At 40.1% G+C, this 20,781-nt stretch overlaps 1 protein-coding gene across 1 annotated transcript in view; it reads left to right on the top strand.

Annotated features, from left to right (window-relative positions):
• TG (thyroglobulin) overlaps positions 1 to 8,693 on the top strand; it is a 145,949-nt gene extending 137,256 nt beyond the window's left edge. Inside the window, exons 46-48 of the mRNA XM_077781935.1 lie at positions 2,591 to 2,731; positions 3,481 to 3,671; positions 8,332 to 8,693. Coding sequence (XP_077638061.1) covers positions 2,591 to 2,731; positions 3,481 to 3,671; positions 8,332 to 8,426 — 427 coding nt within the window. The 3' untranslated portion in view covers positions 8,427 to 8,693. The remainder of the gene's footprint in view (positions 1 to 2,590; positions 2,732 to 3,480; positions 3,672 to 8,331) is intronic.
• The last annotated feature ends 12,088 nt before the right edge of the window (positions 8,694 to 20,781 follow it).

Here is a 20,781-nt window from a genome sequence, read left to right as displayed (position 1 = left end):
ATTACATTCACTGCTGTCTTTAAAATAACAGATCTGTTCCTTGAAAAGGGACTTCTGTAGAGAAAGTTAGTTGCTAATTTATTTCCTTAAAAACTCATTTTGCCCTTGTCTCTGCAGTCCTCCCTTCTGTCAAATTGTCCTCTGAAGTCCAACAGTTGTGGGGACTTCATATCCTCATTTAGAGCTGCTGCTGTTGAGCACATGCTTGGTATCCTGGGAGTGCAGTTTGGAGCAGCTCAGGAAATAAAAACTTCCCTTCAGAGCTGGCAGTGTACAACAGCAATGCTACAAATACTTATTTATCTCTCCTTTCTTTCACTCCACTTTTCCAGTAAAAACAGTGTCACCACCTGGTGTTACCTTAAGTATGCTCAGAGCTCCTACAAGACTCCAAAATCCTTGTTTGGGTACTTCTGGGCATTTTGCACTTCCCTCTGGCCCCCTCTGACCTGAACCATTCCATGGTTCTGCTATTCTATGATTCTGTGATTCTATGATTTTATGATCAGAGTTTGAGGAGGGAGGCAGAAGTGTTCTCCTGATATTTCCCATCCAGCTGCCATCTAGATGTTTCCCAGTTGTCTTTCTTGCTCTTGTGTGCATTTATGCATGTGCCTCTTTTCCCTCTTAAGCTTAGCAGGTTTTTTTCTCATTCTCATGTTTTTTTTCTCATCAACCAGAAATACTGAAAGCAGCCTGTGAAATTGTAGGGGTTTGTACCACTTTATGCCTCTGTATCAAATCGAGTACAGTCATACAAATAATTTCAAATCAAATAAATTCTGTATTTATGAGATTGCTGAATTTTTAGTCTGGACTGTGACTTTAACAGTTTTCACCTCTGGAAACATGAGAGCTAAGAACAAAATCTAATTTAGAGGGAAACCCGCAGTCCCAGCTTATTTATTTTAGCTTCACACCTAAGTACACCTCTACTATGCAGCCCCTAAATGGGTAGATTTGTCTCTTCATTGCACCTCAATTAATTTCATGTCCTCTAATCTAATCAAAAGTGACTCTTCTTTGCCAAGAAAATTGCCTCCTTAAGTATATCGTACCTTTCCTGCAATACTGACACTAGAAATTGCTGTTAGGTACTGGGCCAAGTAAATTATTTTTAAGGCAAAATTATTAAACTATGATCTTGCTTAATCCTTCTATAAATATTTGGAGAAGAAAAATATGCTTTAATGTTGTTTCAGTTCTACATTATTTTGGTGAATAATCTGGGAATAATTCACTTTCCAGATGCAAAGTATTACTGAGATATTATGATAAGACTAAGGAAAACACAACCCAAGATGTATTTCATTTAGAGGGCTGTGTGCTTTTCAAAATAGAGGCTTTGGTGCCACCACTCATAAAATGTAAAGCACTCATCTTACTTTTAGACCAGGTGCCCATAGTGGTGGTGGAACACTGCTTGTTCCATTGGAGGCAGTATCAGGGTCACACCAGCGCTGCTGCATATCATGTCCAAGATAAAATAGTTTCAGTTGTGCTACCTTTTGACAAATGCAGAGTCAAAAGTGGATCTGGGATTTGTTTATTCTTGCCTCCCAGACATCTGTTCCTTGTCCCAGGTCCCCTGATGCTGTCTGCCTTCATGCAGCATTACACCAAGTCAATAAGACCTTTGTTCAAATATGGGGATATGGAAAATACAATTGGATCAGGCCAGAAATATCTTCCTCTGAGCTGTGATTCAAAGCTGTGTGTAGAACATAGTTTAGTTATAATTTTATTAGTAGAAGTTGGCCACTGTTTTTCTGCAAGACTTGACAATGTTGAGGTGTGTAACATTTGCAATTAGATCCTGCAAGTTTTACCTGGCCCGTCTTGTCTCTGAAATGTTGAAATATTCCTTATAATAAGTTATAAGTATTACGTGGAACTACACAGCAGTTGTTCTTTTGTACATCTTATCTAGGGGATTATTTCAAGCTGTTTTGACTTGTCTGCCATATAAAACTTGGGATGAGCAGAGTGTATGAACCAAAACCACCCAGCCAAAAGAGAAATTAGATTAAAACTATGTCTAACAGAAATCTTCATAAACATCTCCTGTTTCATCTTTTCTTATCCAGAATCCTGGCCACAATGAAGTCAATGGAAAAACTCTAGTTGCTGTTAAGAAAGGCCAGAATTATATTCCAAGTCTGTGAAATAAGCCATAATTAACCTTCTGTTGTGGCTGCCAGAGTCCATGTCACCACTTGCTTCCACTTTCTGAATTTAATTTTAGTGAAAATCTGTCCAAAACTTAAGAGGCATTTAAGGAACAGCCAAGTGACTTTCTCCCTCTATCACTTTCTCTTATACGCCCAGTTAATTTAGAAAATGCGCCCTAACACCTTCCACGATTTCCTTTTGTAACAAATGTTAAGGACCCTACGCTAACATAATGGAAAATTCTTCTTGTTATTGCTTGCTTTTCATTTATGTTTTAGATTGGAGAAGTCCCACAGCTCACCGCACTCTAATTAATTATTTACAACATTGCTTTATTCTCTGAAGTAATTTATTTCCCTTTCTTCCACAAATAAATAAATGATGGTTTTAATTACCTTTCTATAAATATTTGGTTTAGCTCAGGTCAGGAGTTCCTGTTGGATGTTCAGTATGCGTTTGGTCTACCCTTTTACCCAAAGTATGAAGAACAATTTACTGATGAAGAAAAGGGCCTTTCCTTGCAAATTATGCAGTATATCTCCAATTTCATAAACTCTGGGTAAGTGTGAGATATTTAAGAATTGCTGTGACTGGGGAGATGGTGAGAAGTAGAGGGAGTGTCATCAGTCCAGGCCCTCAATCATTCTCCATTTCCTCTGCAATTTGTAAACCTACAGTGGGATTTTGTCCACACTGCTGGAAAGTCATGGCCACGTTACCAACCAGAGCAGCCACCAAAGGTTTAAAGTATGTGACTTAGCTAGGAGGAATAGACATTTTATCTCCATTGACCAGCTGCAAATTCTACTAAAGTACATGCAGATTCAAAGGCCTTGGTGTTGTCTCCAGAGCTCAGTTCTAGGACCCCAATGCTTAAATCTTTTTCCCATAAGAAAAGGGAAAGCACAACAAGACACAGTGCATCCTTTACCAATTACTCTGTGAACCTCATTCTGTGCTACTGTGCTGTGGCCATGCTTGAGAATGAGGAGTATCTCTGGAAACCTAGTGTAGGCATGGTGGGAACACTATCTTAGTGTGCTTTTTGCAGTATCTTGGGTTGGGCTGGGATTGAGGGCTGTTGAGGGTGTTCATAAGCCTGTGTCTGTACAGGTTCTGTTCCTTAGGAAGTGAACCAGACTAAAAAGGTACTGTCAGATGAGGCATCATGAATGATTCACCAATCTGGACTGAATTTGAACCCTGCTGGTCAGAGGGACTGGTTACACATTTCCCTGACCTAGCCAATCTTATCATTTTACTGTTCATGCCATTCTTTTCTACTGATAATGTCTTCCACTCCCTTAGAAATCCAAACTACCAGCACAGTTTCTCAAGAAGAATGCTGGGGGTGATGCGTGCCTGGCCTATGTATCTGTCAAGTGATGATGGAGATAACTACAAGGAATTCACTGTTTCTCTGCCGACTCTTAAAGGACTGAAAAAAGCAGACTGTTCCTTTTGGTCTGATTATATAAGAAGACTGAAAGCATCCACAGGTGAGAAGACTGTTTTCTGATATTAGATAAACCCTAAATTCTCTGCTAAATGTTTTTGTCTGACTATAGTGCTGTTATGTCACTGTGGAAAAGCACTTTTTGCAAATTAAATATCTTGCAATGTCCAGGGTATATAGTTAACAATGTAACACTAAACAAATTTAATTTATAGCAGATAATGTGTAATAAAGCTTAATTGTCCTGGAGTTTAACTCGCTAGAGAAATATCCTTATTATGGTGGTAGAAGATGTGACAAAGCCATATAGAGAGCTTCCTCCCTATTTACAGTCACAATATAGACTGGGTAAACTGGAAGGCTGTGTATATAGACCTCTTCTGTATAATAGAAACACCAACATGAGAATTTTGAGACTCCTATGGATTAGGAGGAGCACAAATCATTTTCATCCTCTGTAAAATTTTAGCTGAGGCCTTAAATCTTATTATGGTTCCTGCATGCTTTGACTTCTCACTAGATTAGTTTATTTGACTTTTTTTATAGCTGTGGTGATTATGCCTCTTGCATGTGTCCTTTTATATTTGCCATAAATTTTAATGCAGCTATGAGAGCCCTTTAATTTTTTCTTACTGCTTAGGACAGTAAAACCAACTCTGTTTAGATTTCAATCTGCTGCCTGTCCTGAATTTATTCTAGTAAATAAACTCCCCTTCATATCTGTGTATCTTGTAAATAAATATGGATAGCCTCAAGCCAAGCAAACAAAACCATCCCTTTTTGGCAGGCAGAGATGTTTTGAATTGTTCTTGGAGGCCTGCAAGTTTTGCATGTGTTTCTTATGTCCTAAGGATTCCTCTTCACAGTGAATACAGCTCAGGATTGATCTGCTTTGGGGGCTGTTGAATTTCTGAGAACAAAATGTACTTTCCAAGACTCCAAGCTACCCAGGCTATCTGTTCCTGACATGAGACCTCAGATGGGCTGAGGCTGATGTTTGAGTGACACAAAATTAAATGTCTCAGAACCATCAAACTGGTGGCTCTGATGCAAACACAGAGCGTGAATTCTCTCATTCAATAGACAACCTCAGTCTTTACTCATGGTCTTTCTTCCAAAGTGGAGTCAAGATTTTGTTGTCAGCCTTTTCATCAATTTCCTGGTATCCCTCAATGTCTTTCAAGTTCAGAGGGGATACTTTGATCTCTCCTATGACTTTGTGCTGATTGAGATATTGCTAATTTTCACAGCTTTATTCTGATGTTTAAACAGTCCTGGCAAAACCTTCTAGATCTTTTTGGACCTCATCTCACAGCACTGTGGCTGTGTGATGCCAGACTGGGCTGAAGTCACAATTCTAGTAGAATGCCTGCTGTCCAAGCACCACGGACAGAGACTATTCCTAGCTATGGAAATTCCCCCAAAAGTGGGAAAATATCCACCAGGGCCTATTGTTTTTGACATAGACAAGATTTAAAACTATCTGAACTGTCATAGTAACACAAAATTAATGTATGTGTTAGTCCAATGATCTGTTTAGTTCAATATCCTTCTCTTGTCCATGGCCAAAGCCAAATACTTGCATGTTAAACATAAAAATACAGAGAGTGAGATAAAAACATACTTGAAGAGTTCACAAAGTTGAGTAAAATTCTTGAAAATAAGCCATAAAGTGTGAAATTTATGGAGCATGGATTGTCAAGAAAATGTTTAAAAAGTACATGTCAAAAGTGCATGTTATTCTTCAAGCAGAACTGAGTACACCCAGCTGGCTCTTTAAGCCAGTATTTGCTTGGCCTCAGCACCATGGTAATGCAGTTACACAGCTGATTTCTGCTAAATTCCATCTCACATCAATGTTGGCTTCACACTTTGCTTTGATAGTAATTTTTAATTTGTTCTCTCTCTTGAATGCTAAACTTTTTAATACCATTTAAATAGGCATCACATCAAACCCTTTTCTGCTACAGACCCCTTAGTCTGGGATGTTAACTTACAGAGATACATCTTGTGTGTCTCTTAATAAAAATCTGAGCCCAGGTCCTCATGAAAAAAGATTCATAATGTTTATCAGTTCGGTTAGAAAGACTGCAAAAAAGTCAGATGGTGTTGGCTGACCACCCTTAATTTATTTTTGAGAAGATGTTGTGCTGAAATTCATGCCAAGGCAGTGTCAGTCTACAAGTACAAGTTCATCACTTGCATTGCTCTCAAAAATTTGATTCTGCAGGAATTGAATCCCTATACATCATGTTTTTACCTCATTGATGTGTGTCCTTGCACCTGAGGTAGTTTGCTGTATCTCCCTTCAGATCTGAAGCACTGAACCTGTGTTGCTCCAGCCTCTGTTCCTGGAGTGCTGTCAGGCTGTCCTGTGGGACCTTGGCATATGCTGAACACAGATTTGAGAGAACAGTGCTGCAAATTGCAATGTTGCAATATTTTTGGATATTGTACTTTGTACTCTTTCTTGAGGGGGATTAATTTGTCTGTCAGCTACCCTGCCTTTCAAAAATTATAAAAGTTCATGGTAGTTTCTTGGATTGTTGTTCTGAGATGCAATTTGTGGCCTCATGCCAAGCAGATGGAATTTACAAGTGTGCCAGCGAAAAGCATGGATAACAAAACATTCCAGTCTTCACATCTAAGTACAAAGGTGTACAGGATATACTATGATGCAATCTCAACTAGCTGTGATGAATCCTCTTTTGTTAATCTCATCTTTTCCCTGAAATCAATATTTTTCCAGCTTCATATACCATCTGGAATCTATAAGCAAAAAAATCCCCAATATATTTCAATAAAATGGAGAAGAACAGAACAAACCAATGATCATAAAATATAGCTGGAACTGGCATTTAAAAATTTTTCTCAATCCTTTGTATACTGTGATGGGAAATGTCTTGATTTGGAAATGTCAAATCAGGGATGACTAAAGGCTCAAAGCTCAATATTTCTGTCCAACAGAAAAATGAACTATTCCTTGCTGTGGTTTAAGCTAAACTCATAAATTTCAGGTTCTGGAATAAAACCTCTCATATTAAAAATCTGAGATATCTTTTAGGTCATTCAATGCTGGATATAGAATCTGTTTATCTTAACTGTTACCTCTAATTTTCTTTCCATTTAGTAAAAAAATTGTCCAAGTTAGTGTTTTATTTTGTGATCAGACCAAAATATTTAATGACAGAATGTATCATTTGTCCCTGGCACATAATTGGAATGTATGCTGTTGTATTTGAAGATGATTTTTAAAAATCCATGTAATAAATGTAATGATTCATCATAATGTTTGCTGGCAGTGCTATTACAAACTATGGAGGGAACTTGAGGTCTGTTTCACTGCCAATGAACTAACAATCTCTTGCAGTTTTGTTTGAGACCAGTTGTAAAGTTGGCATTTTGGGGAGCAGTTTGCTTGGGGAATTATGAAAGTGATGGTGCTTAAAGAGGTTTGGAGTTCCCATGGCTGCATTTCAAAGATGTGCTTTATATTTTGAATTATGACGGTTTCCATGGGAAACATCAAACTGAGAAACAAGAAGAGTGGCAATCGTGGAAAAAGGGAGCTGTGGATGGCTTTTTCCAGGGAATGTGTTAATAACTTGAAATTCAGTTAGAAATTCAGTTAAAAACGGGAGCTCCAGAATGTTTATATATATTCAGACAGATGTCTGGATGCTAACATTCCCGTTACGTAGTGTGGTGGACTGTGTGTGCCTGACAGTGAGTCCCTTTGTTTGCATCCCAAACAGGTGGGGTTGGATCCAGTCTGCATCTCTTACTCTAGCTGGTTTCTAAACAGAACCAATCCTCTTAAAGCAAGTGCCTCTGTAAGCAGTCTTGCAGCTGGGGAGAAAGGGATGCCTTTAGTGTCTCACAGTGAAATCATGTCTGCCTAACTCACATGCCTAAATTTTGACTTTTAGGCATATTTTCCATGCCCAAGTTAGCCAGGTTGGACTTTATCTGTAGAAAATTCAAGCAAAGCTGAAGCCTTCTCCATGAGCTCTGGGATGCCTTATGTAACCAAACAAGAGTCCAGACAAAGTAAGAGTGTTCAGAGCTCAGACTTGAATCAAAACTGAATCAGGAATGTCATGGTTAACATTCATCTTTTATCCTTTCTAGTCACACCTTCTTATTTAGGAATCTCAAATAGAAAACATTCCTTTAGTCTAAAAGACATCTGTGCAGCAATGGGAACACTGGCTATGAGAATTAAATAAATACCCTCAGTACACTTTCTTGATATAACTTGGTGGTGTTGAGGCAACTGCATCACTGAAATAGGGTTGAAGACTGAAATCATAGAAGTTAAAAGATAACAAAGAAATTTGTTGGAGGTGGGTGTTTGGGGCTTTTTTGTATAACAGACAGACAAAAAATTAATGTTGCCCACACTTCCTACCTGGCAGGGAATTTTCAGGAGATAATAGAAAATGAAGCCTTGCATGAGTGGAGCAAAAACTATTATGTATTCCAATGGCAGTTATTTAAAGGACAATACTTAATTACCATGAGGTGGTCTACCATTACTCTAAAGCATTTTGCAAATGGATTGCCAACTGAAAAAAACAGTTTCCTGAACATTTATAGCTGCATGAAAGGTTTTCAGGAGTGATTGACAAAATATGTGCCTTGTAGCTTGCTGCCTCAACTATATGACACCAATTTTAATCTTAATTGTATTGTCTTTTCAGGAAGTGCAAGTGGTGGAGAGCCTGGTGAAACTCCAAGTGAAGTTACCTCCCTGGAGAGCCAGCCCCTGGGGGATGAGGTGTCTTACAGCAGATAGGGAATCACAGGGCTGTGGGGTGGCTTTGCCACACAATTGTGCATCCACACATCCATCTCACACCAGATGAACAACCCTTCCTTTAGTTAACTTTCTCAATTCTTTAATTAACTTTCTCAAGTCAATTAGACCTTTCAATAAAGTAGTTTTCAAGAAAATTTATTAATATGGCACAAAATAAGCACTACAGCTATTGTTTTAAATGAAAAGAAACTGTAATTTGAAAAAAAAATAAAGTATCAATAAAAACTGCAAAACCAAGCCAAATACACTTGGTCTTTATTTCTTGCAACTACACAAATGCCAGCATATTCTAGTACCACCAGCCAGAAAAGGACATACATTAAAACACTCAGAAGCCACTCCCTCATTGATGAGACTCAGATTTGTTAAAAGTCATATCTGTCTTGTCCTTTTTTCTTATTCATCCTCTCATGAGCTGCTGATAGGAGACAGAGCCTGGTTTGGCATTCTGGAGAAAACTAAAGAAGTCTAAAATAGGAAGGAAGAATAATTAAGAAGGGAATCAAGAGTATGCATTGAGTATGTTCACATGAAGTCATGCACATGCTATATTCATGATCCCCTGAAATTATTTGAAGACTATTTGGATAAAGCAGAGTGCACAAAAGAGATAATGCAAAGAATATGTTCATTAAAGCTTAGAACATGCCATCCTTGGGACATCTATCTTTTTTAAGAAGAAGGTGGGATACACAATAGTTTTGGAAGCATAAGGAAAATCATAGGATATCTCTAATGACTCTGAAGGTATTTTGGGTTAGGCTATTAATTTATTTCTGGTATCATTTGGCAACAGACAGCCTGCAGTTGACAGTATATCACACACATGTCCATGAGACCTCACAGAAAGTAAAATCAAGGTTGCCCAGTAGGACACAAATTTCTTGTGCAGTACTGAAATGATTTAGCAAAACAACTAATAAAGTTTTGTTTGCTGCTTGAGCCCTTTGACAGCACATGAGCTCTTAGTGCTGTCTGCTATGTATCCAGGCTTCCAAAGGTTTCACCAAGATAGAAGAAAAAACATGTAACATTCCTAGTTCTTATATTTATATCCCGTTCAATGAATAGTAAAAAGATTGGAAGAATCAAGAAGCTCATTAACTGGTTAAATATAAAAGAGTAAATATGGAGAACTCAAACTCTGTTTTCCATCCTTAGCTATACCTAAACTAGCTAACTATAAAGGGAAAAAAAAAAAAAAAAAAGAAACAGAAATGAAAACTATTTAAGAGCTTTTTAAAAAGCCCAGATATTAAACATCTATCTCAACAGAGGATGCTTTCTTTGCTGTTACCATAGATACAACAACTCTGATTCCTTGGGCAAGACTGGTTTTATTTTTGCCCTATTTGAGAACTAACTGTTGGTCACAGCAACTCCAGTATTATTCTGCTGCCCATAGAACTGGTAAACAGAGAAGGGATTTAAAAGGATTCAGTATTGATTTATGTTAATGAAAGCCAAATATATAATCTTTTCACACTCACTATTCAGCTCTACCTTGGATGCAGAAATGTCCCAGGAATTTGACAAAAACTTTTCATTTTGAGCTAGGAATGCAGCAACTTAGCCTTGTAGGCTCCTAATTACAGGTTTAACCATCTGGTAGGACTGGTAGATGGACAGGTCTGACTGGGCTTTTCAGTCATCCCTCCTGAGCTTGACTGCCAACTTGATAAAAGAGACTCTTTAAGTAAAACATCTTTATTTCATGACTGACTGCCTCCCACACACCCTGTTATAGTGGATGCAGCTCTTTAGGCTGCTCTGTCTCACTGCAGATTCCCTAGAAGTGTCTTTTCTATAGCTCATTGTTGGTTTCCTCCTTTAAAAAAGCACTAATATATTCTTCCCCAATTCTCTGCACCCTCCTCTTATGCTAGTCCTGCTCACTCTCCAGGCATCTTTAAACTTGCTTCTGTCAAGGCACATTTTGATGCTGATAAATACAGTCTCATGATCCATTGTGTTCCTGTAATTCCACATTTCCTCATCTTCACACATCTTCCATCCCATATCCTTAAGCTCAAACATCTTTGAATTCTGAGACAATTTTTGCATTAGCACAAGTGATTCAGTCTTTTTGGCTGTGGGTCTCATCACCTTCCTGACTTTACTCTTCTTTCTTATGGGGAACCACACTGTTAGAAATATCTTGGTCAAATACAAGAGGAGATTTAATTAGAAAAGCACACATGTGGATTGACTGACAGAGGTCAGGAAACTTTAGCCTTAGTGATACTGAGAGGCCAAGTCTGCTCCCACATATAATTCCTAGTAAGAAAAATACATTCCCAGACTATTTAGGTCATTGAGCTCTAAACTGAAATACCAAAGACTGCAGTGATCTGGTATTGAAGCAATGCACAGAAGCACAACTAGAGCCATGCTTTCCTCCTTCCTACTGGAAATGGCTATAATTTTTTAAAAGTCTAGCATTCTTTAAAACTTCCTATGAGCACACACACAGACAACTCAAGTTAATGCCATTTAAGTTATTTAATCTGAACTTTTTGAAGACAAGCCATCAGAACCTTTCTGAGTGTATTGCTTTTAATACTTGAATATCTAACCTACAGCATTTTGTGTGATTTTTTTTTCACACAGGAGATATTAGGCAACAGAGGAAAAAATGTGGAGCATTAGAAATATTTTACCATGCAGAGTTGGAAAGAAAACAACTGACTTAATGGTAATGCTGGAATGTTGACTGTTTGCATAAGTACTTGACACATAGAGCTGGAATAACACAGTTGTCATCCTGCTATTACCCACATCATATAATTCCCTTGGCTAAAATTAAGGACTCAGTCTTTCACCATAGCATCACCACAGTCAATGTTGTGTATTACTTGAAAACTCACATTCTCTCATTGCTCCAACTACACTCTATAGCAGTGGCTTATATAGCAGTAATTAGATATTTATGGACCATTGCTCCTCCCTGTGTGAAACTGAAAGAAACACAAAGCCAAAGGTCCTTCACATTGTTTTCATTTGGTCTTTGAAACACAGACACCAGCTTGGCTAGGATTTTATATAAGTTTCAGGTGTGAGAGAATTTGGTTAATTGGAAGTATGATAGCCAGGGCTTTCAACTTTTTCTATTTTTTTTTTCTGTTTTTGTATGAGTTTGATCTGGCCCAAATCTGGGGGGTTGCTACTTCCTGCTCCTGCAGATGTGAATCCTCTAGCATGGCTGTGATGATGTTTGCTCCTTCTCTTAGTTTTCCAGTTGCCCGGGGAAGACCCTTTGATTCCAGCACTGGCTAAAACTCGATGAACCTCACTTGAGAGCTCACTGCCCTCAAGGACAATTAAGACAGTTTTGCATCAGAATTCCTGACAAATCTATCCACTCTCTGAGAGGCTGGTGTATGACTGAGTGTGGAGAATGCAGTGTTCCACAGCACAGGTTTTGGATCATTACAAAAGCTATTATTTTCTTTGTTTAAGGAGACCTCCTTTTCCTTCCTGTTGTTATTCTTCATATATTCTGCTATCATGGCCTGAGAGGCAATGCCTCAGGAGTTTATCTTTCCTGTTTCTTACACAATCACTCTATAGGCAGTGTGGTGAGCAGAAGTCAATCTGATAGTATCTTCTAGGCCTCTGATGGGAGTCAGATGAGACTGGATATTTTTAAACATTACAGCTGTTTCTTAAAGCTTACTAAGGAACTCTGTAAGTCAGATCCCACTAACCTGTAGGGAATTTGGATGCCGGGTTCTTATTATGGCTTTGGAAACCCCACCCAACATCTGTGCAATGGTCAGTGCTCATTTTGGAGCCTTTTCTCTTTCATGATGAGCGGATGGCCACAGAAAAAAGCACCATTGCAATTGGCAGCAGTTCATTCACTCACAAGGGGAGAATTTAGCTTATTGTTTAGCTTCCCTGGTTAAGATTGAGATCTTCAGCAAGACAGACCAAAAAGCTTGCTTATTTTTGTTTCATTGAAATAAGACAGTGGCTAGTTTTCAGTGGCAGACAGCAGTTTCATGACCATTATTAGCATACAGGTACTGTCTCACACAGAGAAGTAATGCACACCTCCAATGGGACTCACATATCCCTGTTTTAAATTCAGGAAAGAATTCAGACAAGTCACAATCAGTTTATTGCAGCATTTTATACATACCACTGAAAGCAGTGATCTGCTCTGCATGGGTCAGCTTAAGTGAAACGAGAGCCCAAGTTCAAGAGCAAAGAGACTTGATGTTCTTCTACATTATGTGATCTCAATTGCTCAGATACATCAATTTTAAATAACAGAAGGATGATTTTTCAGTGAAAATCTTTTGTTTAAAAGATTTTGGCTGGATACCTCAAAAACAGGATACCTAGGTAAGGTAAAGCTTTATTCTGGCTCTGAAGAGTTTATTCAATACTTGTATCCTAAAACATAGGGAATACAAGCATGAGTTTATAGCTGCTCTTTGGAGTGGCAATTCAAAAGTCAATGGTTGGATGCTACCTGGGAGATTCAGCTCTAAAGTAAAGGCCAGTTTAAGGTGAAAGATCACTCAAATAACTAACAACTGACTGCCTGGTTTATCATAAGAAGAGGCCAAAGCAGCATCATTTAAATTCAGCAACTCAGATCAGCCTAAAGTGCAAAGACATTCATGATGGATGTTCATTCAAAATGCTGCCTTGTAGCAGAGTGAGGTGTAGGGCAATTGCACAAGTCAGATCCCGTTTCACAGGGTGTAGATCAGCCTGGGGTGGTGACCAACACCATTTGGTTCAGAAGTAGTAGAGACGTTTCCAGCAATGCTCAGCACAGGGAAGGATGGACCTCAACCTGACTCTTCCTTTCATTCCAAAAGGAAGCAGTCACTTCCCACCATGTGCTGAAGAGATCTCTGTGCCATCTCCCCATTCTCTCCAATTTCACAAAGCCATTTAGGCACTTAACTTAGCACCCTGGGAGCCAGCTAAGCCCAACACCTGCAGTTGTACCCTTCATTATTGTCTGTAACTCCTACAAGAGGTGGGTATGGAATAAGACTTTCAAGAACAGCCAGAGCTGTACCTGACAGCCTGGTTTCTGTGACTCCAAGGCTCTGTTTTTTCACAGTTTCTGTTGCAGCCTCCCAGGCTGTCAGAACTTGTGGCTGTGAGATGAAGGTTGAATCACTTGGATATGACGATGCAAGGGCTGCATGCCCACCCAAGGGACTCCTAAAGGATCAGCACTCTCAGGAGACAGGCTCCCATGCCTGTTAAATCTTCACCCTGAAAAACAGTTTCTGGCCCAGCCAACACAGTCAAAAACCCTGTGGCAAGCCTGACTGCTTTCAAAGACAGAAGCTGGCTGGCAGGAGAGAAGGCAAACTCTGACAGATGTGTTTGCTTCAGATCACTTACATGGCAGTTTGCTCCTTCATGACTGGTAATAAACACCTCAACAAGGGCTGAAGCTCTTGAATTTGGCAGAAAAGTTGTGGGCCTGCCTTTCAGTTGATGTCAAAAATGTCATCAGAGCCAGAGGCTGCAAGCTGCACTGATTCAGAGCAGTGGCACTCAGAGTGGTGATTGTGCTCATGAGGGAATGGATTATTCCTTTGCCAAGATGCCACAAGTGCTCCAAAAGGAGCACTCTCTCTGAGAAGCCATGTTTCATCAAGCCCCTCCCCACAACCTTCCACCCTGGAGTCCAGCTGCAGATTTACACCCTTTTTATCACCTTTTTTGGAATATTTTAACATGCTAAAAATAGATTACTTGGGCTGTGCTTAGCTCTCAGTAAAGCCATTGTCTCACAGACTGGAGCTCAGTGAAGCTTGGTGGAAGACTAGAAAGCTAAATTTTGAGTATGATTCCCAGGGATCAGGTGCTTGGGATCTGCCCAGACAAATCCAACACAGTCCTTTAATCCACTACCTCTTATTTTGGGTGAAATTTGCCTTTCCTTTTATTATTCTCATTCCATTGCATGAAATTCTCCATAGCTGACCAGGCTGTTCTGGTGGAGGACCTCATGCTCCCTGCTTTGTGTGTATTTGTCAGTAACCCAATGCTGGTGACAGTGGTTTGGCTTCATTTCAGCACCAATGAAAAGCTGGTTGTTCCAATGTAAGCCCCCAAACACATCTCCATGGGTTTCTTTTATTATTTGCTTGAATCCTCTTTTTCTGTCACCCTGTGAGGGCTGCAGGATGGGGCTGGAGTGGAAGGGCAGGTAGATTTTAAGGTACAGCAGTGTAATAAATTACCCTCAGGAAAAGGTAAATTAGAGGAAACCACGTTCCTACCCTGCTCATGATGCTGCCATAGGTCAGGTTTGTGTGAGAAAAATGTCTTGTTTGTGAGGACACTGGAACTGGGATAGTTATTCCAGACAGGTCCTTCTGCATAAATCAGTTTACACTAGTGGAGGAGCAGTCCTATTGCTTGTGAAACTCCAAAAAAGGGGCACTTTTCATCTATAATGGTGATGCTTTTGCCTGCACAGACGTGTATCAAGAAATTCACATTCCCCAACTGATTTTGGTTTCATCACAGCCCCTGAGCCAACAGGAAATGCTGTCCTGGAAGAGTCCTGCTCCATTTTCACAGCCCTCCCTGGGCTGCTGAGCCTGAGCTTGCCCACTCTTCCTCTTGCCCCCTGCAGCTGCTTTTGCTCTTCTCTTTAACCCCTAATTATTTATTTCCACTCTATTCCATTTCTTCTCACTGTCTATGTTGGTTTCAGACAACTCTTCTCCCTCACCTTCAAGCTGAGCCTCTGATGCAAAGCCCACAGCTGGGGTGCACTGCAGAGCTCCAGGCATCCCTTTGCTCTCCAGGTGAGAGTCCTCCAGTCCCTGCCCATTCTGGTTTCTGTGCTGTCATCTGTCCTTAACTGCAGCAAACCCTAGCAGAATATTTTACCTGCTGTGAGTAGAAACTTGCTGTGCTTCTGCTATGGGAAACTCAGACCTATTTTACTTCTGCTTTACTTGGAATTTACTTAACATTTCATGATGATTGAGAATAAAAAATACAATAGAGGGAGGAAGAAAATTTAAAATAATGTAGTGTTTTAATCTTAAAAGGTGCTTGGGGACTTAGTTTAGTGCTGATTAAAGGAATGGAGCTGTGCAGAAAGCAGATGATTCACAGCCCCTAAGAGCAACATTTAGGGGTAGTAGATAAAATCTAATGCTAATAGTATAAAGGAAAAAAATAATAAGTTCAAACTGCACTGCATTGCTGCCTGAGTCTTTAATTCCCACTCAGCATTTTCACTCAACCACCACAGTAAATAGGTCTGTGAATGAAAGTCTGCTGAGATAAAAGAACCTGCATAATAGCTGACATCAAAAGAAAAGCTTTTTTTTGCCTAATACATTGGAGATGTTGTTTCCAACAAAAACAATTCATCCAACTGAAATTCAGGCCACCTGTACTGCAGCCAGATCAGGAACACATCCTGCAACTGGCCAAGAAAGTGTCTGGCCCTGGAATCAGCCTGAAGTTCTTAGTACTTTGAAAAAAAACCAGAAAGTCAAATAGAGCTGAGGTCTCCTCCCACTGAAGCCCACTGCTAAAATAAAATCTCTCTGGCTTCAAATCTGTCTTCCCTGATGAGAGCAATAGACAGGGAAGAGCAAAACAAACCTGCTGACAACGTGAGACCACTAAGCCCCAGCCTTAGAGAGGGGAGTGCTGCAGGGCTGAGCCTGGTCCATGGCTAAGTTAGAAACAGCTGGGGCAAAATTCAACCTCCCCCCAACACCCTGTGGGCTGCAGTGCAGACAGAACCCGGGCAAGAGGTATCAGCATCAAGTATCAGATCATGATATTTCATTGCTAACTTAGGTGTTGAGTTTTTGCTATAAGGAGCAGAGACCTGCAGGGACAACGAGAGGGGGACAGATGTCCCCACTCAGAGCACGTGTCAGAGCATCAGCTGGTGCTGCTGGGGAGAAGGAGGAGGGCCAGGGTTAAGCAGGGTGAACAGCTGAACACAAAATGTTCCCTCTGTCTGTGCAAGTCTCCTTCCAGAGGTGTGCATCATGAGGCAAACCAGAGACTCAATGCAACTGAAATACTGCTAGGATTACACAGGGAGATAGAAATAATTAGCTATTTGCCAAGTCTTCCTCCAAGTGCAATGTGCAACAGGCATGTTCCATCCATGCTACTTTTTAGTAAATTCTAAACAAAAGCCCAAGGCAGACAATTTTCAGCAATTCTTGGGCAGGAACGCTGTGCTGGTCTCTGTTAGGAAACAGTACATTTTTATATACACACATACCCACAATATTTTGGAACCCTACTGAGATATATTTTTAATTGGCCCCCGTAATTTACACCATTTTTAAATGCCCATCTAACAGCCCAGAAAGAGGACTTTCTGAAAGCTTTCTCTTGTGCATCATCATCTCCTCATCTTTCACAATGCCAGGCCACCAAATTTACTCTCATATATTTGTTTTGCCCTGGTGGCTGCAGCCTTCACTAAGCACTGTTTTTTCTGGCCGTGGTCTGAACCTGTAGATTCAGTGGCATGTGAAGGACATTAATTTTTATTACAGCTCTGGCTCAATCCCTGCAAACAGGCAGCAAATACGATGAATACAGAAATAAATTGCAGATGCTGAGAGCTGCATTGAGACCTCTTGTCTTAAATTCCCAAAGTACAGAGTATCATTCATAGCTAAAGGGAAACTTTAAAAGCATTTAGCAGTGCCAGGTTTCTCTGTCACTCTTCTAGACAGTGCTACTCTACTTGCTTATGCCTGCAGAAATTGCAGATATCACAGAGATTCATAAATCCACAGCAAAATCCCAGTGTAGGAACTGGGATGCTCTGCACCAGTACAAGGGTGAGCTGATAAGGGCAATGAAACCATCTATCCTTCCACAGAGATCTGATGAGTTTTCTTGTTACCTTCCAGAGTCTTTTTGTGAACAACTTTATTAAATGAATGTGTTAAGTTACTTAAAAATAATCAACAGAGTTGTGACTAAAGCCTGGACAGAAAAGGTTGTTGGCAGTCTCAAAAAAAGCATGTATCATCTCAGTTATTAATGGCCAAAACTGTCAGGAGAATTTAAAACTTTTCAAATTGTCATGCAGTAGCTGGTGAGTCAGACACAGCTTTCATTTTTCTTCTCTGAAGAAAAAATTACTTCTAGTGAAGTAATCCAAACATTCAAAACTCTGAAAGGGCTCAGGCTGCCCTTCAGGGTTCCTTTGGGATAAAAGGTTGATCCTCAATGAAGAAAAATGAAGTGTTGATAGAACCAACTGCTGCACAAAATGCAGAAAAGAGAAAAATAGGAAGGATATGTCAATGTATTCCTTCTTGCATAAGGTCTTGGCTGTATGGGGAGATTTTGTTGTGGAGGATGCAGTCACTCTTCCACCACAAAGACAAGGTAGAAATTATCAGTCTTCAGACTATTAATTTGAAATAGTAGAGTACTTTCTATATTCAATTCCAAAGAGCAAAAAGCACAGTAGGGAATGTAAGTTTATCTTTTTCTCTTTAATTGACTGAAGAAAAATGTCTGTCCAACAAACAGAAGTCCCTGTATCATTTGCTTCTGTGAGCTGCTCAATGGCCCTCATTTCACCATCCCTCAAGAAATCAACATCAGTCTGGGCCAGGTGTTTCACTGCTACTCCAAATGTCTGGGTGACTTCAATCCTTTCTGATTGTCATCAACAGAGTTATTTCAAATGTTTTAGCCTGACAAAAAACATTTATCTTGACTCTTCCTGTGTTCCCTGATATTATTTTTTGTCTCTCAGAATTAATAATTCTGAAAAGGAGGATGATGTGATGGTGACAATCCAGGGCCTGGAAACACATGAGAAATTGCCTGTCTTGCACAGAGGATTCATCAGGGTAGGAGGTCAGAGATAAATTCCAGCTTTATTTAATTCACTAATATGGCTGTAGCCACTGTAGATAATGGAAAGAAGTAACTACAGAAAACTACAGTTTCTAATATTTACTAATAACAACTTGTTTTTTTCCCCTATAATTTACAAAATGTCAGGAGCAAGTTGTTCTTGAGCTTTTTGAGGGGGATGAGCACCCACAGGTGTTGGCTGAGGAGCTCAGTAGGCTCCCCTCCAGGAGAGCCAGAGCAGCCTAGGGCATAGTCTGAGGACTTATTACAGAGCTGATACACCTTATGGATTAGGTGTTTCATGGCCTAAAAATCTAATAACCCATTATCAGCTACTAAGGGATCTTGTGAGACACCCCAGTCTGGCTTCAGGTGTCTCACATGATGTTAACATGTTCCTATGAGCAGAGGATTTCCCAGTTCAGTTTGTCTCTCTTTTGGGATGTATTATCAAAATGAAATCCCAATAGTCCCATCTGCTCTATGAACTGCACATGCCAGTTCAAATGTTACCTATCTCCATTTCCTCCTTCCTTCACTCTCCTGAAGACAGAGATTTGAATACATATTGAATAAACATTTGAAAACATAGATTTATCAGGATTTGAATCTTTCATCTTAGTATTTTTTTTTAATATGAAAAGTTTTTTTGTCCTTTGAGCAGTATCTGAATGTCTGAGACAGACAAGGAGCTAAGAATGGGGCAAGGAATTGCAGAAAATACAGCTGAAAGATAAATTTCCTGCTCAGGCTTTCTCCTGAAGATCAGTTTTGGAGTCTATTCTTCAGAATGAAGATTCTGTATTGCCTGACTACCCTAGAGTTCAGAAACATCAGCCAGTTATGAATGCATGATATCAAGGAGTTCTTCTTTCATTAGTTAACCTCTGTTGTCCACTGCAGTCCCTTGGAGAGGAGCCCTGGCTCCACACTGTTCTCACCAGCACAGCAGCCTGACCTGCTCTGAGCTGCTCCTCTGACCTCTCTCAGCCTGAAGACGTTCCTTGCCACAAGCATCCCAAACACTCTCTCCTCACCCAGTGTGCTCACATCAGGATTCCTGCCTTGAGGCATTTGGCTCAATCATAGCTGCTAAGATTTCTTGGAAATTCAACCACAGTGTCATAACTCCAAGGCATGTGTTCATTTTTTCTTTCGTGTTGAGATGTGAAAACATGGGTTTCTTGTCTGCTGTGATGGAAATTCCATCGTGCCGATGGCCGTGTATTCCTTTTGTTCCCTAATCCCGAAAGTGCTGGATGCTTTGTGGGCTTCTCATGTGATAAAAACAGATGTATTCTCAATTTTGTTCAGTGCCTTCATTAATGAAAATATTTTAATTTCTTCCAGAGTTAACTTTGGATTTTTGCAAGAAGGCATTTTGTTTCTAAGTGTTATTAATTCCAGTGTGACTAACATCACCTGGAAACCTGGAAGCTGAACATTCCATTTACTCCCGTTTTTCCCACAGCCAAGTTCAGAGAAACTTTTAGCAAAAAAGCAGTCGACTCTTGGATGTTTCCCCTTGTCATCATGTCAGCAGTGTTGATGGCTGTACCCAGTTACCTCTGGTAACAGGCGAGACACCAGTAATCCCATCCTGGCTGCAAAACCTTTCAGAACCTTGTGCCGCTGTCAGATGGATTTGGTTGGGTGAATTGATAAACAGTGCTCAGATTTGTCAGGGCAAAGAATTTTGGAACTGAATAGCAATTACCTTTTTGAAGCTGAAGACAAAATCATCAGCCCGCCTTACTGCAGACTGAAGAATGAGACCAGGCTCTCATTTTGATTTAACATGTTCCATTCATTACTTCTGTCTGAAATCAATTAATCAATAAAGCATGATCCTACACATGTTTTAGGCATTTTGGCTTTGGCTAGGAGCTCAACAACACTTTTGAAATAGGATACTTTTGAAAACCCTCCTAATGAAAAGCCTACCATCCTTAAACACTTAATGTCTAATCATGCAGCCTCAGCTATAATGCCTTCTTCCAGGCTTAGAAGGAATATTAAATGGGATTTGTGACTGACTGCAGTGGATTCATTGACCTGTTTATAAATGCTCTTTTGAAAAAGTGTGCAGTTCTGGGTGCTGCAATGTAGGGAGGATATAGGGGTACTAGAGTGTATCCAAAAGGCTGTGAGGATGGTGAAGGGTCTGGAGAGGAAGCTGAGGTCTTGGTTTGTTCAGCCTGAATGAGTCTGAGGGGAGACCTTATTGCAGTCTGCAGCTTCCTCAGGAGGGGAAGCAGATCTCTTCTTTGATCTCATCTCTCTGGTCACCAGTGACAGAAGGAATGGCCTAAAGAAAAGTCAGGGGAAGTTTAGGCTGGATATCAGGAACAGTTTTTATCCAGAGGGAGGTTGGGCACTGGAATGGGCTCCCCAGGGAAGTGGTCACAGCCCCACATCTGACAGAGTTCAAGAAATGTTTGGACAATGGTCTCAGGCACATGATAGGATTGTC

The sequence above is a fragment of the Lonchura striata genome, chromosome 1 (genome assembly GCF_046129695.1).
Source record: "Lonchura striata isolate bLonStr1 chromosome 1, bLonStr1.mat, whole genome shotgun sequence".
Taxonomy (NCBI): domain Eukaryota; kingdom Metazoa; phylum Chordata; class Aves; order Passeriformes; family Estrildidae; genus Lonchura; species Lonchura striata.
This window is presented reverse-complemented; position numbering and strand designations above follow the sequence as displayed.